General features: G+C 36.9%; 1 protein-coding gene across 1 annotated transcript; it reads right to left on the bottom strand.

The window, feature by feature from the left end:
* Window positions 1–2,792: 2,792 nt before the first annotated feature.
* Window positions 2,793–10,231, bottom strand: LOC113098719 (GTPase IMAP family member 5-like). The gene is made up of 4 exons (XM_026263757.1): window positions 10,036–10,231; window positions 5,701–6,324; window positions 4,722–5,535; window positions 2,793–2,847 (listed from the first exon to the last, which is right to left on the bottom strand). The coding sequence occupies exons 1-4, from the start codon at window positions 10,229–10,231 to the stop codon at window positions 2,793–2,795; spliced, it is 1,689 nt and encodes a 562-aa protein (XP_026119542.1).
* Between the last annotated feature and the right edge of the window lie 7,760 nt (window positions 10,232–17,991).

The raw sequence follows: 17,991 nt of genomic DNA, 5'->3' as shown, positions 1-17,991 counted from the left end.
TGGGGACATAGTTACTGATTATAATGACTTATTTCAATTTCAATTTTCAATTTAGGTGAGCTTTATTGGCATGACAAAAACTGTACATTTGTATTGCCAAAGCAGTTGCAGCTGGGCTGCTTACAAATAGTGCACATATGTATTTACAGAAAGAAAAAGAGTAATAGTAATAATAAAATATATAAAAAGTATTAACCATGTAGTGCAAAGTGAATTAGTGTATGTGAATGTATAAATTAGAAAAAAAAAGAGAATATGGAATTAGATTTACAGAGGCAAAATATACATCTAATACAATACTTATTCTGACTTATTCTGTCTTTTTAAGCCTTACATTGCATATCATGCTGTAAACATAAAACCATATCTGCATTTGTGATTGTAGAAATTACAATTAACAAGTGCTACTCTACACTGCTCAAAACTTGCGTTTATATCATCAGTGGCAAATTCTTTAAATATGAAAACTTACTTACAGACTGTAAAACAGAAGTGCCAGACTGTACTTGCACAATTGTTATTGCCCCACTTTATGAAAACCGAGACCGACATATTTTTTGCTTGATATTTGCATAAAGTGGATCTAATATTTCTGACTTTGGATTCAATCTAACAGTGATCACAATGACACTTTTAAATTACAACTAACAGTAACGAGAGAGTTTTAAAGAAAGCATTTATTTACTTTGGGTGTTGTATTATCTGTTACATGATTACTGTAATCTGAACATTATTCTGAAATTACACTGTATTTTCTGGTGACTAAATAAAAAATTACTCATTAACCCAGATCATGTGATGATGTTAGTCCTATATCACTGAAATTCTGAACTGTAACCAAATACTGCATTTTACAAACCATTTAGCAGTTTGTAGAGAAATATTGTTCACTATTAAAAATTTTCCTCACTAAAAAATCAGCTCAGGTTGTTACTCCTTCATCTTGCCTGTGCTATATCTGCTATTGTTGTTGACCCTCGGCTATTTTGACCATGTCTGTTAAATAAAGCCTTGCAAATGAAGAAGACTTTGGTTCCAAAATGCCATTTAGATTCATTTGAGTGAAAATGTGTTTACTTTACCAAGAAGATGGCAAGTAAAAAACACTATTTTCTGTTTAAAAACTTTCAGATAGCACCTTTAGTTTATAATAACATAAAAAATTCTAATCCAGGTTTTGATGTTCAAAGCTTTATAAAAAAAAAAAGAAATCTCCAAAATACAATAAATTTATTTAATCAGTTGCTGTAGTTGGACCATTGGACCATTGTCAACTCAGTATTTCAGTATTTAACACCGTGGGATGAAGGCTTTTGTTAAGTTTTTAAACAAATATTGGTAACACTTTACATTAACTGCATGCTATTAATCATTAGTTAAGCATTAGGAAACATTTAATTGATCATTTATAAAGCATTAATAGACATTTATAAGCAGTTTAGAAATACAGATATAAATGCTTTATACCTGATTTAAAAGCATATCTATAATGTATTTTAGAAAATGTATCATTTCTAAATTAAGTATAGCATTATTTACACACCAGTTATTAAGGAGTTGTCAGTGGTTCATAAGATCACTTAGAAATTGTAAGTAAATGATTAATAAACTATTTAAATGTGCATTCATACATCTTTTTATTCAGACATATAGTAATAGTTACTTATAGTGTTAATAAATGGTTTATTAACATGTATTTCTACTGTAAGTCAGGGTTCATTCAGGTAGTTATAAAACATATGTAGTTGTTAGTTAACTATTTTTGTGAGATCATATAAAGTGAGGACTATTTATGCCTTGTAAAGCTTTTACAAATGAGATTTAAAGGCTGTTAATATTTATATGTTCTGTATCACTGTGTTGTGTTTGTTTCTGTTTTTTGTTTAGAAGATAACTGAGCCTTTAAGTATCCTTTATAAATGCTTTACAAGGCATAACTAGTCCTCTCTTTAGATGAGCTCACATAAATAGTTAACTGACCACTACTAAATGCTTTATAACTACCTGAATTTACTACATTTCTTGTGATCTTATGAATCGTTGGCAACTCCTAAATAACTGGTTTGTAAATATTGCTATACTTCATTGAGAAATGATAAATTGATCATGAATAAAGTATGAAAATACAATTATTAAACACATTATAGATATGCTTTTAAATCAAGAACAAAGCATTTATATCTGTATTTAGAAACTGCTTATTACTGTCTATTAATGTTTTATAAATTATGAATTATGTGTTTACTAATGCTTAATTATTGATTAATAGTGTGCAGTTATTATAAAGTGTTAGCCAAATATTTGATTTCTTTTTTATTTATTGTATGAAAATGTTAAAACATCAAAGTCACCGCTTAGTCCTATTTGAAATGATCCTAACATGAGTAGAAGGGCAGTTTTTTTAAGGATATTTTATCAATTGAATGTATTCTGAAGCACAGTATAAAAACTTAAATGAGATATCTGAAGAATAACTTTGATCGGTTATTGGTGTTAATCTGGCAACTGATGCTAATTTCCTGAATTACATGACAGAACCTATTTAAATGGCAGCATTCCTCTATAATTTTCACTGAAATTGCAAGATGACAGGCCACTCTAAGGTGACTGAAACCCTGAAACACAAGGTTGCAGATGATGACTTTCAGTCATCACAAAATAAGTTGGTCGTTCCAATTTTCTATTTCTAGAACACTGCAGCTGTACAATTAGACTAATTCATCCAAATTCTTGAAAAGGCTGGCTGCCCATGTTAGAGAAATGCACAAGAAGACAGGTTAATAATAAGAATCTCATTTGGGAATGGGTTCAACACTGCAGCCGGATTTGCTTAAAAATTGCAAAAAACTAAACAAAACAACAACAACAACATTTTGCTGAAAATTTTTCTCAGCCTTGACAGCAAACATACTGCTCTTCTCCACTTATGCAGCATCTATTCAAGAAATCAATGACTTATAATGATATGAAGACATGCACTCTAGTATAAAGTATACATACAGTTACTTTGTTTTTTGTTAAATCTGCATCTTTAGTGTCCAGGCCTCTGCAGTGCACAGCTTCACGTGTTAAAACAAACAACACAAAGTGTCAGTGATTCGCCTCTAGAGGCATACAGTGTAATGATAGTGCACCTCTCTCAGCTGCTCCAGCAAAGGACACAACCTGAAAAACGATTGGTATGGATTTTTGCAGGTAGCTGACAGTCAAAAATGATCATAGGTCATCCTTTTCACTTGAACATATGTTAAGTTGTTCTAAAATGAGACAGTACAATTAAAAATGTAAAGTGCATAAAAAAGCAACTTAAGTGCATTTCTCAAGTGTATTTGTGTTTCATCTAGACTCTCTCATCTTCATGCTTGAACTCTGAAGATCTTCTTTTTCCCATCAAGTCTCTGATTATTGTAATCCCTTATTGCCTGTTATTAGGGCCCGAGCATCAATGGTGCGAGGACCCTCTTGTATCTGCTTTGTCTATTCTTCTTCTTCTTCTTCTTCTGCTCCCAAATGAATCACATTTTTGCAAAACTTTGCACACGCGTCAAACCTGGTGACAATTTTCGTCTGATATAGGATTCAGAAGACGGTGTGGCAAAATGGGTCGACAGCGCCACCTATACCAAGAAAATCAACAGCCTTCCAGCTATGTTTCACATACATGCATGAAAATTGGCACACATATGTAACACACCAATACCTACAAAAAAGTCTCTTGGAGCAAAATTCTAAACCCAACAGGAAGTTGGTTATTTTTAATATTATGAGCAAATTTTGTGTAATTTTTGTCATTTCCGTGCATTGTACTTTAACCAACTCCTCCTAGAGATTTATTCAGATCAACACCAAATTTGGTATGCCTAATCTAAAGGCCTTTGCGATGTTAAATTGCGAAGATCTTGAGTTTTCGTCGAAGGGTGTGTCCGTGACAGCCTGGCGAATTTTGATGATTCGCCATGAAAAATGAAGTTGCTATAACTCAGACATACAATGTCCAATCTGCCCCAAACTTCACATGTTCGATAAGAGTCCTGGCCTGAACACATCTGAAGGCAAATATTCCATTATAATGATAGCTGGCAACAGGAAGATTGACACATATAAATGACTTTGACATATTTCACATATATTTATGACTTTAAATGCAAATTTAAACCAGCTCGCTGGTGGTGAGCCCGGGTGCGAGGGCCCATTTTAGCTGCTTGCAGCTTTAATTTCTATCTGCATTTCTTCTCCTATTTATTTTTTTTTCCTTTTGCTTCTCTTTCTCCCATTCCTCTCGTTCTCTCTTCGGCTCCTCTCCAATCTTTCTCTCTTGTTCCTCAGTGACCTTCATGTATCTTTTTTATACTGTTCCTCTCCTTGTTCTCTCTTTATCATGATTCTCCCTTTCTTCCTCCATTGTCATGTTCATTCTCTCGATTTCTTTTTCAAGTTTCTGGTAATATTCATCCCATATTTCCTTTTCTTTCTTTCTCTTTCTTTCATGCTCTTCTTCAAGTCTCTTTCTGTCTTGATCATGATTCTGTCTTTCTTTCTCCACCATCACCTTTATTCTCTCTATCTCTTGTTTAAGTCTCTGATAATATTCATCTAACATGGCCTTTTCTTTCTTTCTCCATTTCTCCTCCTCTTCTTCTCTTCTTTGTCTTTCCTGTTGTTTCTGTTTCTCCCATTCCTCTTGTTCTCTCTTCATCTCCTCTTTCATCTTTCTCTCTTGCTCCTCTCTTTCTTTAATGTCTCTTTTATATTCTTTTTCTCTTATCTTTCTCACTTTCTCATGATTCTGTCTTTCTTCCTCAATCTTCATCTTCATCCTCTCTTTCTCTTCTTTATGTTTGTTCATCAGTTCTTCTGTTTCTCTGATTATTTGCCTCACTTTCTCCATCAATATGCTCTTCTGTTGTTCTTGTTTTTCTCTCTCCATCTCTCTGAACATCTTACATGAGTAGTAACTCCCTCCGTTCTCTTTCACCATGTTGTCTATCTTCTGCAGTAGATCAGTCACCTGTGTTCGGTCTCTAGTCTCATTATTGAACACATGGAATCTGTTTCCACATGCTTCAGTCAGGTTTTTAAGGGTAGATCCAGGTTCCCCCAGATACTGTTCAATGATTTTGTTCTTTAGAAAGTCTCCTCTGGTGAAGAGCACTATGGTGTACTTTAAAGAGTTTTCACCAAACATCTCTTGGATGATCTTCAGTGATTTTTCCTCCTCTTGAGTGAATCGTCCCACTGGGATCAGTAAGAGAAACACATGTGGTCCAGGCAGGATCATGGAGATGCAGTTGCTGATTTCTCTCTGGATTTCCTTATTACTGAGTTCAGTATCAAACAGTCCTGGAGTGTCGATCACAGTAATGTGTCTGCTGTTGATTTCAGCTGTCTCTCTATGACACACTTTAGTAATAGATGTTTGAGAAATGTCTGATTCAAACACTTTTCTTCCTAAAATGGTGTTTCCTGTTGAACTCTTCCCAACTCCAGTTTTTCCCAGCAGCACAATCGTTAGTTCATCTTCTCTTTCTTTTGAATCTAAAGATAAATCAAAGAAAAAATACATTTGAAGTGAAGATTGTCAATTATCTACATAATCAGAGAATGCTATGTGTGTAATTTATACCAAAACACCATATGCTAGTCATATGGTTTCTTCTGATCTCTGCAAAGACTTTAGCAATCATGAATCATGATCATTACCTTGGGACTGAAACCACTTCTCTAATGAATGAATTGCTCTCCTTATTTCAAATTTCTGCAGATTTTCCATCTTTTCGTCCATCAATGTGTCTGTGGAGAAATAATCACCACTATTTTCTTCAACCATCTGCTTTAATTTCTCCAACAACACAGATGCTTGTGTGTTTGGACCAATGAAATTATGTCGTCCTCCAAATCTCTCAATGACAGACTGTGTTTCTTCATTGAGTTCTGCTGTCTGATGATCTGAATCCTGCTTTATGAGGATCATGATGTGTTTGTTGACTCTAGAGCTGAAGATCCTCTGGATCTCCTCTATTTCTGCTCTGTCTTCATTATTAAGTGGAGCATCAGGAATGATGAGGATGAACACATGAACTCCAGGATGACAGAGAGACACACAGCGGTGAGTCTGACGCATCACTTCCTCCTCTGAGAGCTGAGTGTTGAACAGAGCTGGAAGCTCCACCAGACTGACCAGACGTCCATCAAGCTCCACGTCTCTCCTCACACACTCTGAGCTCAGCTCTGATCTGCTCTCGCTCTGCTTCAGGATCAGGTTTGATATGAAGGATATTAATTCTCTGTTACTCCCACACACCACCAGATTCAGCCTCACACCCTCTGGAACAAAAAATAAACATGTTATGAAATAATACTGCGTTCACATTGAAGGACCCTTAGATCCTCACATGCAAATTGTGCGTTTTAATTTTCATGCTTTTTTTTTATCAGTGTATAGTAATTTATTCAGATAATAATTTTATAATTATAATCCTCTCCTCAAACATCACCAGTGTGCAGCATCCACTTGGATGATGCCATGGCAGCCACAGGGCAAAGGCATCAGTGCGCTCACTACACACCACACAACATAATACCAGCTAACCGCGTCTTAATCTCCCCGCTCCATACTTGGGTGAGCCCAACTCATGTTGGTCATTTCAGTAACTTCCTCCAAAGCCTGGCTGACCATGTGAAGGACTAGATCTGTTCTCTGGAGCTGTTTCTGGCTAGGATGGGCTTATCAGTCTTCACCATTTGGGTCAATGAATGTAATTCCCTCCATTCCCAGTACTGAAGAAGGGGGATTCTCCATGAGCACCTCACCGGGGCTGAGTTTGGAGCAGCATGTGACATGCTGTCTCAGCACCCATCCTCCTGGAGGATGAGCCTATGCAAGTCGGGAGAGCACCGCTGACCATAGGAGAGTGATGCCCTCACTTGGCCAATCAACTCTGTCTCTACTGCGGTGAGGTGGGTCATATGGTAGCGGCGTGCCCTGTGGTGGGGTGACGCTTATAACACAAGGTAGAGGCCATGGTAAGTGTCACTACCACTCAACTGCCACCTGGTGGTTGTTCAGAATTTCAGGTTTCATTACAGTTTGGGGGAGCTGTTTAAAAAGTTTCAGCATTAATCGACTCTGGAGCAGATGGTGACTTCATTGATTCCAGATTGGCAACATTTCGGCCATTGCGTTGGCTGAACCTATTTGGATTACCCACGCCACCAAGTTTGCTACATTAAATTTCGTTGTTAATCATTCTGAGGAGATTTGATTTCTCCTTATTCACTTGCCCACCGCTCCAGTGTTATAGGGTCACACCAACTTTACACTCTGTCTGGTCCAGAGAGGGAGGCCATAAAGAGGTATATACACGATTCTCTGGTAGCAAGCATTATTCACCCCTCCTCCTCTCCAGCTGGGGCAAGTCTCTTCCTATTCATTGAGAAGAAAGATGGATCACTGCTGTATTGACTACCGGGGTTGAATGACATTATGGTAAAGAATTGTTATACTTTGCCATTGATGTAATCGTCCTTCGAGCTCTTACAGGGGGGAACCATCTTTGCAATGTTGGACCTCCGCAGTGCTTATCACTTGGTTCAGATTAGGGAGAGGGATGAATGGAAGACCGCTTTTAACATCTATATGGGGCATTTTGAATATTTAGTTATGCTGTTTGGGCTTTCCAACTCCCCGGCAGTCTTCCAGGCACTCGCCAACAACCAGTGGTCACAAATATCTGGTGGACTGGGAGGGTTATGGTCCGGAGGAGAGATTCTGGATTCCGGCTCACAATATTCTGGATTGCGCTCTCATCAATCAGTTTCATCAGCATCGTGGTGAATCTTCCGGGGATGCCAGGATGCGTTCCTGAGGTGGAGGGTACTGTCACGGTGCAGGGTGTCATCTTGGCTTCCCCAGCAGTCTGTGTTGTCCTGTCATGTTCGGTAGCTCATGGTCTGGGCAATCAGCGCTTATCTTAGCGGTGGTGCATGAATCACAAGCTGATTCTTCCATCTGTCACTTATTCCCCCACTCCCTTAAATGTCTCTGCCTTTCTGTCTGTCACCGTGAGTAGATTGTTTTGCCCTTGCCCATGTTTTGTGCGTTGTCCAAGCTTCAGTGTCTTATCCACTGTTCTAATGTTCAAGGACCCATAGTATGGAGACATCTCGAGTGGTCCGCAGTGTGCCGGCCAGCTCTGGGATCTCTGTTCAACTTAGCAACATTTAATTATTGTTTATGCTATTTTGTGTTTTGTGGCGAGAATACAGATTCTCATTTTACTACTCTGCATCTGAGTCCTCTCTCTATTCCACACCCTGCCACCCACACCAGGGGAGCTGATCACAGGGGTCATGGCATACTTGGGGGTAAAGACAGACAAACAAGGCTAGAAAAAATGAGATAGAAGAATGATGAAAGACAGAGACGAAAGAGCTTAGAGTAAAAAAATCTTGTTCCACTTCCCAGACACACTGCTGCTCGGCCCTCCACCAAACTGGGTAAACTCTTCCATGATGCCTGGCAGTGACACTGGATAGACCTTAGTGGATGGCCCGATACTCCTCTGCCACCTAGTGGATGGCCTGATAATCCTCTGCCCCTCCAGTCCCTCTGCTCCTTGTTCCTCCCCTTCATGGTGGATGGCAGCCACCCCTCCACATCCCAGGCTGCCGGCAGCAAGCGAGGCTATGGCATGTGTCCTTAATCAACGCAGCGTTAAGGTCAGTGAATCACTGAATGCCATTGACTATCTTCACCTCTCACTCATTTTATTACTGGATTATATCATTGCATCGCTATCAAATAACCTTGTGGATTTATACTCATCTCATCTCATCACCATCATCATTTCAGCTCATCTAAAGTCTGGACATTGATGATAAGTTTATTATGTTGACTCATCTGCACAGAGACAAAGAGTGTTTGTATGCTTGTTTATTTGTGAATTTGTGTCCACCTGTATGTATGCACCTTCTGTAACATTGGAGCCGATGAGACGTGACATGTGTGGATCCATATTGAAGCTTTTATTGAACAGAGACGTGGTCATAAAAGGCATGGGTCAAGCACTGGCAAACAGATATACAGAGGGCAAAGAGAATATTTCTAGGGCAAGTGTGGGTCTTCGATGAACGAACAATACCCAAAGGGCTTAGCAAGAGGGGTAGAGAATCCAGAGCAAAGGGTCAAAACATGAGAAAAAGGGCAAGGCAGGAAAAAGACTAAACTATGAAAACTATAAACTAAGATAAGACTATGAAAACTATAAATTGAAACAAGACTATGAAAACTGGAAATTGAAACAAGACTATCAAAACTATAAACTGAAACAAGACTATCAAAACTATAAAACAATACAAGAAAGAAAACAAACAAAGAATGGTTTGGTATCTCAGCTATTGCTAGGAGAGGGATATGTGCAGAACAATACTTGGCAGTGTGTTAGAAGTCCAATGCTTATAGAGTGTGTCTGATGATTGTGCTGTTTGTGTGTGTGTGTGTGTAATTGTTCACAAGTGCATGGTATGACTGTTATCAGGTGAACTTGTGATTCGTGCAATGGATCATGGGAAATGTTCTCCAGGGTGTACTGTGCAGTGTGAAAGTGTGTGTGGTGAATTAACGGCAGTTCAAAGACTGGATCATGATACCTGTATATATATATATATATATATATATATATATATATGTGTGTGTGTGTGTGTTTGTGTGTGTGTGTGTGTGTGTGTGTGTGTGTGTGAGAGAGAGAGAGAGAGTGTATGTACTTGTGGGAATAAGATACGGGAAAAAAATTATATTTGTTTGGTGAAGTGGTTTTATCTTTCAGTACCGGTCGAATTTCTGTTGAACTACCTCAGAGTAACATCTTAAAAAAAAGGGAGGTGTTACACTAGAGATTACTGACCAGTCACTATTTGCAAAAGATTCAACTATGTAGCTCAGAAAAAAGTTTAACATTATACATTTAATCCCATTTTTTAGTAGCTTATATGTAAAAATTGTATTTATTGATGAACTGTAATGTAAATAACACTTACCCAGCGTCTTGATCTTCATCTGTAATTCTTTGATTTCATTGTCTCTCACTCTCAGCTTCTCCTCTAGCTCATGTCTGACTTTCTTTTCTGGAGCTCTCATATATGTCTGCAGAGAATAGGGTTCAGTCTTCATGCTCTCTATACAATCAAACAGGTCTGAGATCTGTTGGGAGCTTCTCTGGTCCTTTAAACCCATCACATCGTACCAACTCCCATACAGACTCACAGCCTTCTGAGATTCTATGGATTCTACATAATCTATCACAGTTTGGTCAACAGCGAGTTCAGCAATGAAAAGCACCATGAAGTGCTCATTAGAATTAAATATTCTTTTAATATTCTCCATTTCTGCTTTGTCTTCTTTTGTAAGTGGACAGACAGGAGTAACAAGGATGAAATGGTGAACTCCAGGATCACAGAGAAACAGACAGCGGTAAGTCTCCTGCATCACTTCCTGCTCTGAGAGCTGTGACAGAGCTGGAAGCTCCAGGACACTGATCTGCCGTCCATGAATCGTTCCCTCTCTCTTCTGACACACTCTGCTCATCTCTTTCTGTGGTAGAAGTTTATTCATTGGTTTAATTACTGTCCCTCTAAACATTCTAGACACTATGCTCTTGAGTGTTGAATTATTTCCACACAGCACAATGTTTAGCTTTGTTTTTCCAGTAGTCCTCACTGAAAACAATGGAGACAGCAGACTCAGATCAGCTTTGGTACCAAATGTACATTTTCTTAGCAACAACAAATACATTATATGATACAGTATGATTAGATTGCAATATTTTATTATTTAGTAAACTGAAGGCAACCATGTCAATGTCTTAATTCCTTATTCAAAAATAGGGAATTAGAAAAAAAATGAAATCCATCACCTCCTTCTTCATACATGTTGCAGATTAGATATTCTCCGTGTTTTTCCTTGAGCATCTTCTCCATCCTTCTGAACATCTCTGAGCGCCATCCAGGGTTTATTGTATCAAACCTAAAATGTCTTCCTCCACACTCCTTTATTACATTATGAATGGCGTTATTCCTAGTGAATATTGAGCCGCGTGTCTCTTCATCAGTAGTCAGCACTGTAGTGCATTTCATGGCTTGCTCACTGAAGAGGTTCAGCACAGTGTTCACTCTCTGTCTGTCCTCCTTGTTGAAGTCCTTACTCTGCAGAATGAGTGCGATCACATGAGGTCCTGGAGCAGCCAGAGACACACACTCTCTCACTCTCTGGATTGTCAGATGGTATGGGAGATTCGGCTGGAGGAGGTGAGGAGTGTTGATGACTGTGATGTGTCTCCCCTCCACAGCTCCACTGATTCTCTTACTGTGCTGCTGTGAATTAGTTGCAGATTCACTGCGAAATCCTTCTGCACCCAGTATAGTATTTTCCACTCTGCTGTTTTCTGATCCATTCTTCCCCAGCAGAACAATCCTCAGTTGTTTCGCTGAAAAAGAGGCGTAATGGCTTTTTACTGTACAAACTGTGTCAAAAAAATGTCCCCACAAAGATAGGGATTTTAAATATCACCATCTTAGTACGGACATTTTCTCCCCATACTAATTGAAGTGATACAATTAAAAACAGAGCAAGTTACTTCCAAAATGTAATAAATTATATATTGCTAATTAATGTAATTTAAAAATAATTTGTTACAATATTACTACCTCTGAAATACATCCAGTGAAGGGTGATAATGACTGTGTACTAGCAACATAATAATAATAATAATTAATTACATTATGTTGTTATAATTTACAGCTTTTTCTAAGCACACAGAGCACTCATAATGTAACAGGATCATGGTGCAATACCATATGTGGAAAGTGAACCACTCCCAGGGTAAGGCTAAAAGCAGGCTTATGTTAGTGTAATCTATGAACTATGCCTAGTTAGTTAGTTTTTTGTATGTGTACAGTCGAACGCATAGCCTTCAAATTATACTCCATTTGATGTTGTGCGTGAAAGTGGACGGTTGACACATGAAAATCAGGAGGATTATGTATCTATATCAACAACTCTTGGTGCACAAACTCTGTCTTTTTAGCATTAACAGTCTCTGCTGTTCCAAACCAGAGTTTATTTGTTAAATTCAGACCTTTTTACGTACCAAGGGAATTCTTTAGGGAAGTCTTTAAATCATGGCAGTTTACATACAAACAAAAGCCAACACTAAGTTGCCACTAAAACAGTTGCATGATATGAACTCTCTCCATCCAGATGCAGTGTTTGTTGCTGCTAGAGAGTTTTTTTTTTTAAAGATGACCAATGAAAATCAATTTAAATAATTAAAATGTTGTGTAAGTAAGGGATATTCTGTGATAACAACTGGCTGGATGTACATTATCCTGCTTACATGCGCATTACATGTGAAATGACAATTAAGTTGAATCTAATCTAATCCAATCTAATTAGATAAAAAAATAATGATTTGAGTTAAAATATATGAACGCAAAGCTTCTTTGAAGATAGTATTTGTGAGCAAGCAGCAAGTTCAAACTATGTGGATATTTTATAGGTGTTTTTTAGTTCAAAGCAACTTACTAGACTTTTGTTGCTATGTTACTTTTTGGGATACCTTGCCAGGCATGCGGTAACAGTTTTAGGCTATAAAAGCAATAGTTTTTTTATAAATATTTATTTATTTGTGTTTGTGACACCAATCGAGGTATTGCGGGAGTTCCATCTGGTAAAGACATACTTGGAGACAAGCAATATTAATTTCTACATTGTTCAGTCATAGTACAAGCAGGGTATGGCAGTTGGTTGGTGTGGTTTTAGCCCCACCCCTCTGCCATTGTAACCCCGCTGCCAAAAGAGTGATGACAGTGATGAGCGAAAAAATCGAAAATCTACACCTTGGCCTGTTCCTGCCATATAAAAAAAAAATGTCATTCCCATAGAGAACAATTAAAAACATATGTTAGCCTCTGGGGAAAAATGCTTTGGTGGACATGCCACCTAAATTGTGTTGACAGTGTCACCAGTAGTAATCATCTGTTTGTTTTTAAACCATAAACCATGGATGGACAGCTAAATGCCTGGAGAGACTGATTAATTTAGTGCTGTGTATATATAGGACAGTGGAGGATGCAAAATCAACATGTGAGATACTTATCTGAGGAAAAATGTATTGTTTGCCAGTGCCACCTAGCATGCAGACGTGAATTAGCATGAGGCAATCAATCGTTTAGCACTCTGTGTGAAAGCAACATTCGTCTGCGATTCGCTTCATTTTTTCTCATCGCGCTTAGTGTGAAACAGACTTTACTGTTGCTCAGTTTACTTTTCCACTTCAGTTTAGTACTGATTCAAAGTGGGTGGGTTTATAGACTGATCATTACAGCTGCACTGCCTCCTCATCTGCTGACCATGATACAAGTTGCTTGTGGTGGTCAAAAAGTGATCTGCATTGTTTACATGTCACATTTTAATATCGGTATGGCTTGCTTGAAACCTCAACCAGGGAAGTATGAAAAAAGTAACAGCTTTTAGTACTGTGCACAGTGGAAAACCCCACAAAAAGTAAGCCAAACCGTGCCATTTACCAGTTGGAAAAGCGCCATTAGACTTTTTTTAATGTACAGAACACAGATTGATGATTTTGTTATTTCAATTTTACATATGCATTACAATAATAAGTGTTGAATAGAACAGAGCATATATAATCATGTTGCTTAAGTTTTCGTTTGTATGTTGCTTTTTTTCCTTGGTCCTAGATATGGTTTTCTTTTGTTCCTATGTCCACAGTTACTGATTACTTTCACTTCTGTCTAGTTTAGTTCTTCATTATGACTCGTATAGTTAAGCCCAGTCCCATTTCTACCCTTTAGCCCTTCCCCTTTCCCCTACCCCTCCTTTTGGCGGATTCACGTGCAGGGGTAGTGGTGTCATGATTCTCTTTTGATTGGAAGGGTAGGGGGAAGGCCCAGATAGCCCTTTAAACGAAGATTTTCGAGATCACACTTCAAACTAAGGGCCTTTACACGCATCTGAGTGTCCCGCTTTACAATGAGTGAGTTTATTTCAAAAACAGAGATTTTATCCTCTCGTTGCTGGAAAATATAATGTAGCGATTCAGTATTTAAACTGTTACTAATAGAAGTCGCAGGACAGCATTGGCAAGTTTCTTTGCTTCTGGATGTGTGAGCAATGCGATCTCTGATATGTGTTTGTGTGTTTGAAACAGGAAGGGTTAAGGGGTAGCAATGGGATTGGGCCTTTATTTATAAAATAGTAATGTGAGTTTAGCATCACACAACATGAAGGCAATAAATGATCAAAGCTACTTATAACCCAACCTGCACTTTTCATTTAAAAACTTAGGTTGCCCTGTGGTCATGTCCCAACCCTATTCCCCTAACTCTCACAAACCAATTCCCTATCAGTATATACCGTTCTATAATAATATAAATGCAAAAAGCCCCCCAAAACTAATTCACTTTGAAAAACTGTTTTTTAACCTACCATGACCTTGGACCTCATCTTTTAATAATCATGATAATCACAAATGTTTTCTTAACTATGGACATGCAAAAATATACATTTTCACAAATCTAATGCAAATGGTTTCAGAATACAAAATGCAATGATAATATTATTTACATAACATAACTTGTACAGTATATAATTAAAGAGATTTGCAGTTGCTTTATAAAAGGAATGAACAAATGTTTCAAGTTGACTCATCATAATATCACTGCCAGTGATTTCTTTTCTTACTGTAAGGACAATCAGCTTCTGGACTTCTACATGCCACCACTAGTAAATAAATCACAGGCATAGATTGAAAACAGATGGTTTAGCCATTATAAACTAGCAGCAATTTGTGCAAAATTTTTGTGTTTGCAATTACTAATTCATATGAGCTGAGTACAGAACAGTGTACTGAAGATACACAAATCAACAACAAAAAAAAATAATTATGACTTTCCCTATATTCAGAAAATCTACAGTGTCAAAATTACACTTCAGATCATATGTAATGATCTAAAGCGGCAATAGAAATATTAATAATAGCAGAGGTGGATAGTAGTAAAGTATTTTTACTCTGCAGTAAAATACTTTTAAAGTGTCAGTAATTTACACGGTTAGTAATTTTCAACAGAGTGCTTTTCTTTAGAAAACTTTAATTCAAAACATAATATTGTACGTTTTACTGCACTACGTTTCATATTAAATATAATTTAATACTTAATTACATTAGAAATCTATTACTTCCTCACTTTTACACAAGTAAAAGTAATTTAAAAAAAATACATTTTTGAATGTTCTAAAGTATTAAAGGTAAAAACAACAACAACAACTTTAATTTATGAAATTTAGTGCAGTAAAAAGTATGACATTATGCTTTGGAATGTAGAGAAGTAAAGTTTTTTTTTTTTCGTCCACCTCTGATAAATAGACTATTTCCACAAATCAACAAAGATAAGTGTAAAGAATTGCAGATTAAAAGAGGAAGCCTCACCCAGAAGTTTAGTTAAAAAGTTTCAACAGATCTTGGTGTTCAGTGCCACTTTTAATTGTAAATATAAGAGCGCAGTGAAATGTCATTTAATTATCAAAAAAAGTAAACCAAGTTGCCTACTGTTCGCTAATATTTCATAAATACGTAATAAATCAATAAGAAAATGTTGATGTATGTAAATATTTTCTTACCTGATGCCATTTTAACACATAGGCCTTAAAATAAAAATTCAAAAGAATAACTCTGAAAGACAAACACTTATCATCAGAGGTTTGAAAAAGTGATTTTGCGTTTGTTGAAATGAAACTGCTTGTATCCATTCATTTTCTTTCTTTAAAACAGAAATGAGATAGGGAAGATGTGGTTTCTTCTTTAAGTGTTCTGATGAATAAGCAGATATAAAGTCATTTTCATTATTTAAAATCCTTATTTCATTAAAAATCACAGAAATAATATGCAACTTGTTTATATATGTAATATTTTGCCTGATCTGGCCCAGTTGGTCCCACCCTTCACAATGTAAATCTAATGCTGCACAAAAACTAACAATGCATCAAAGTGTTGCTACTAATCTTTGACATGCCCAAGACTGTTATAAAAGGTAAAACATATCCAGTCCACAATCACTTTTTATATTTAAAATAAGTCATTTTGTGTGTCCCCCCCCCCCCCCCCCAAATCAGTGACATCATTTATGAACTTGGCAATTAAAGAGTTAAAATCTTGGATTTTTTAAAAAACATTTGGTAGTTTTGATCAGGACTGAGGTTGATTAACAGATTTATGCAACAAAAAAAAAAGGAAAAAAAAATATGAATCTGATACATTTTTACAGCAGTTTAATTGAGTGGATGTTTTCATCCCGAACAACTCGAAAGGGTAGTGAATTTGAACAATCCACAAGGGTTAAAAATTATTATCTTGATGGCTTAAAATAAAAATCACACACATAATTACTAGAGGTAAAAAGAAAAAGTGGGCGGTGACCTAGAGGCAACAGCAACAAAAGGCAAACAGTGATAAAGGGAGATAAAAGAACATTTTAACATCCAGTTAAATTAAACTTAATATAAGAAAGTATTATAACAATTAAAATCCAATTATGCTATGCAAGGCAATAGGCAGTTCCATCATGCGAAACAATCGCTGCAAACCCATCTGACTGGCATCTCGTTTATAGGTTGCATTGCGTAAAACAATACAATTTAAGCACAGTAAAGAATTTTAAAAAATGAATACAAACCTTTATTTTGCTGGAGAAGTGCACCAAACTGGTGACTCTCTCCTATAGAGGACGCAAAAAGCTTGAAAACGGACTGTAACTCAGCTGAACCCAGCATTTGGGTTAAAAAATTGTGTATAATTAACTCCGACAACACTGATATTTTTATGCTTCATCAAATCGACTTTCTTCATCACATAAGCAACCCGAGCAGCAGAAAAAACTGATTATTGTTGTTTACCTTGTGCTGGATCTTTCAAATGTCTCTCACCATCAGTCTCCAATGACCACAAAGTCTTTGGGCACAAAAGAGTCATTATTTGAAGTGGTAGGACTTAACACTGGTGTTAATAAGCTCTAACATTTGCTCACTGCAGGACAACTACAGAAAAAAAAAAAAAAAAAAAAAAAAAACTAGTGGCAGAAATTTCTTTAGATTTTTTTTCAGTCCCACACATGGCATGCAGGGGGAAAAAAATAAATAAATTGTGCACACACAGGATATAATCATTAGTTTCCTAATTTTTCTACATAGTGGTCAAGTTGTGTGTGCGCATATACAGGGTGCGATTTGTGAACAAACAAGAGGGGCGGATGTAAAAACAAAAAAAAGATTTATTCATAAATCACAGCAAAAAAAAAATATAGATTGTTTTGACAGCTGTGAGAAACAATTTTTACAATTAATATTCTGATTTGACCTTGATTAGACAGCTTCGATTATTGAACACTGTCTATGATAGAAGTGACCGCAAATAGTCGATGAATCGATACTTTGATTCAAGGAGCCTGATTCGACTACCAATCTCATATTTGAATATTCACAGGGTGTTGTAGATTATGCCATTTTGACTATATACTATGGGGAGCTGAAATGTCTGATTTCATATTGAACTAGCAGTTTTCTCCCAATAAGTTAATATACAGCCTATTATTATAAAGCTGTAAGAATCTGAAAAAGAGGATGCTTCAAATTAATATTCTAAAGTTTGTGAATAAATCCAACCCCTATAGATTTATGTTTCACTTTCCATAGTCCGTGACCGACAGAGGAGCATCTTTGCGGCAGGGATTTAAACTTTACCAAGACTGAAAATGACACAGTCAGAGACTGTATTTTTTCGAACAGGTAGGGTTCAAGTGATTTCAAAACATTTTAGCCAGTGTATATATATCGTGAATGGTTGTTCTTCACAATGGAGTAATGCTGCGTTAAACATGTGGAACAGTGACAAAACACTATTCAACATAAACTAGAACCCAAAACTC

This window comes from Carassius auratus, unplaced genomic scaffold, assembly GCF_003368295.1.
Source record: "Carassius auratus strain Wakin unplaced genomic scaffold, ASM336829v1 scaf_tig00216618, whole genome shotgun sequence".
Classification (NCBI taxonomy): domain Eukaryota; kingdom Metazoa; phylum Chordata; class Actinopteri; order Cypriniformes; family Cyprinidae; genus Carassius; species Carassius auratus.
This window is presented reverse-complemented; position numbering and strand designations above follow the sequence as displayed.

Excerpts from the sequence above, each read along its gene's own strand:
- LOC113098719 (XM_026263757.1), bottom strand. The coding sequence starts at position 10,231 with ATGGGTTTAAAGGACCAGAGAAGCTCCCAACAGATCTCAGACCTGTTT. Across the intron at positions 6,325-10,035 it reads GATGAAGATCAAGACGCTGG|AGGGTGTGAGGCTGAATCTG; the intron begins GTAAGTGTTATT and ends TTTTTGTTCCAG. Across the intron at positions 5,536-5,700 it reads GAAGTGGTTTCAGTCCCAAG|ATTCAAAAGAAAGAGAAGAT; the intron begins GTAATGATCATG and ends ATTTATCTTTAG.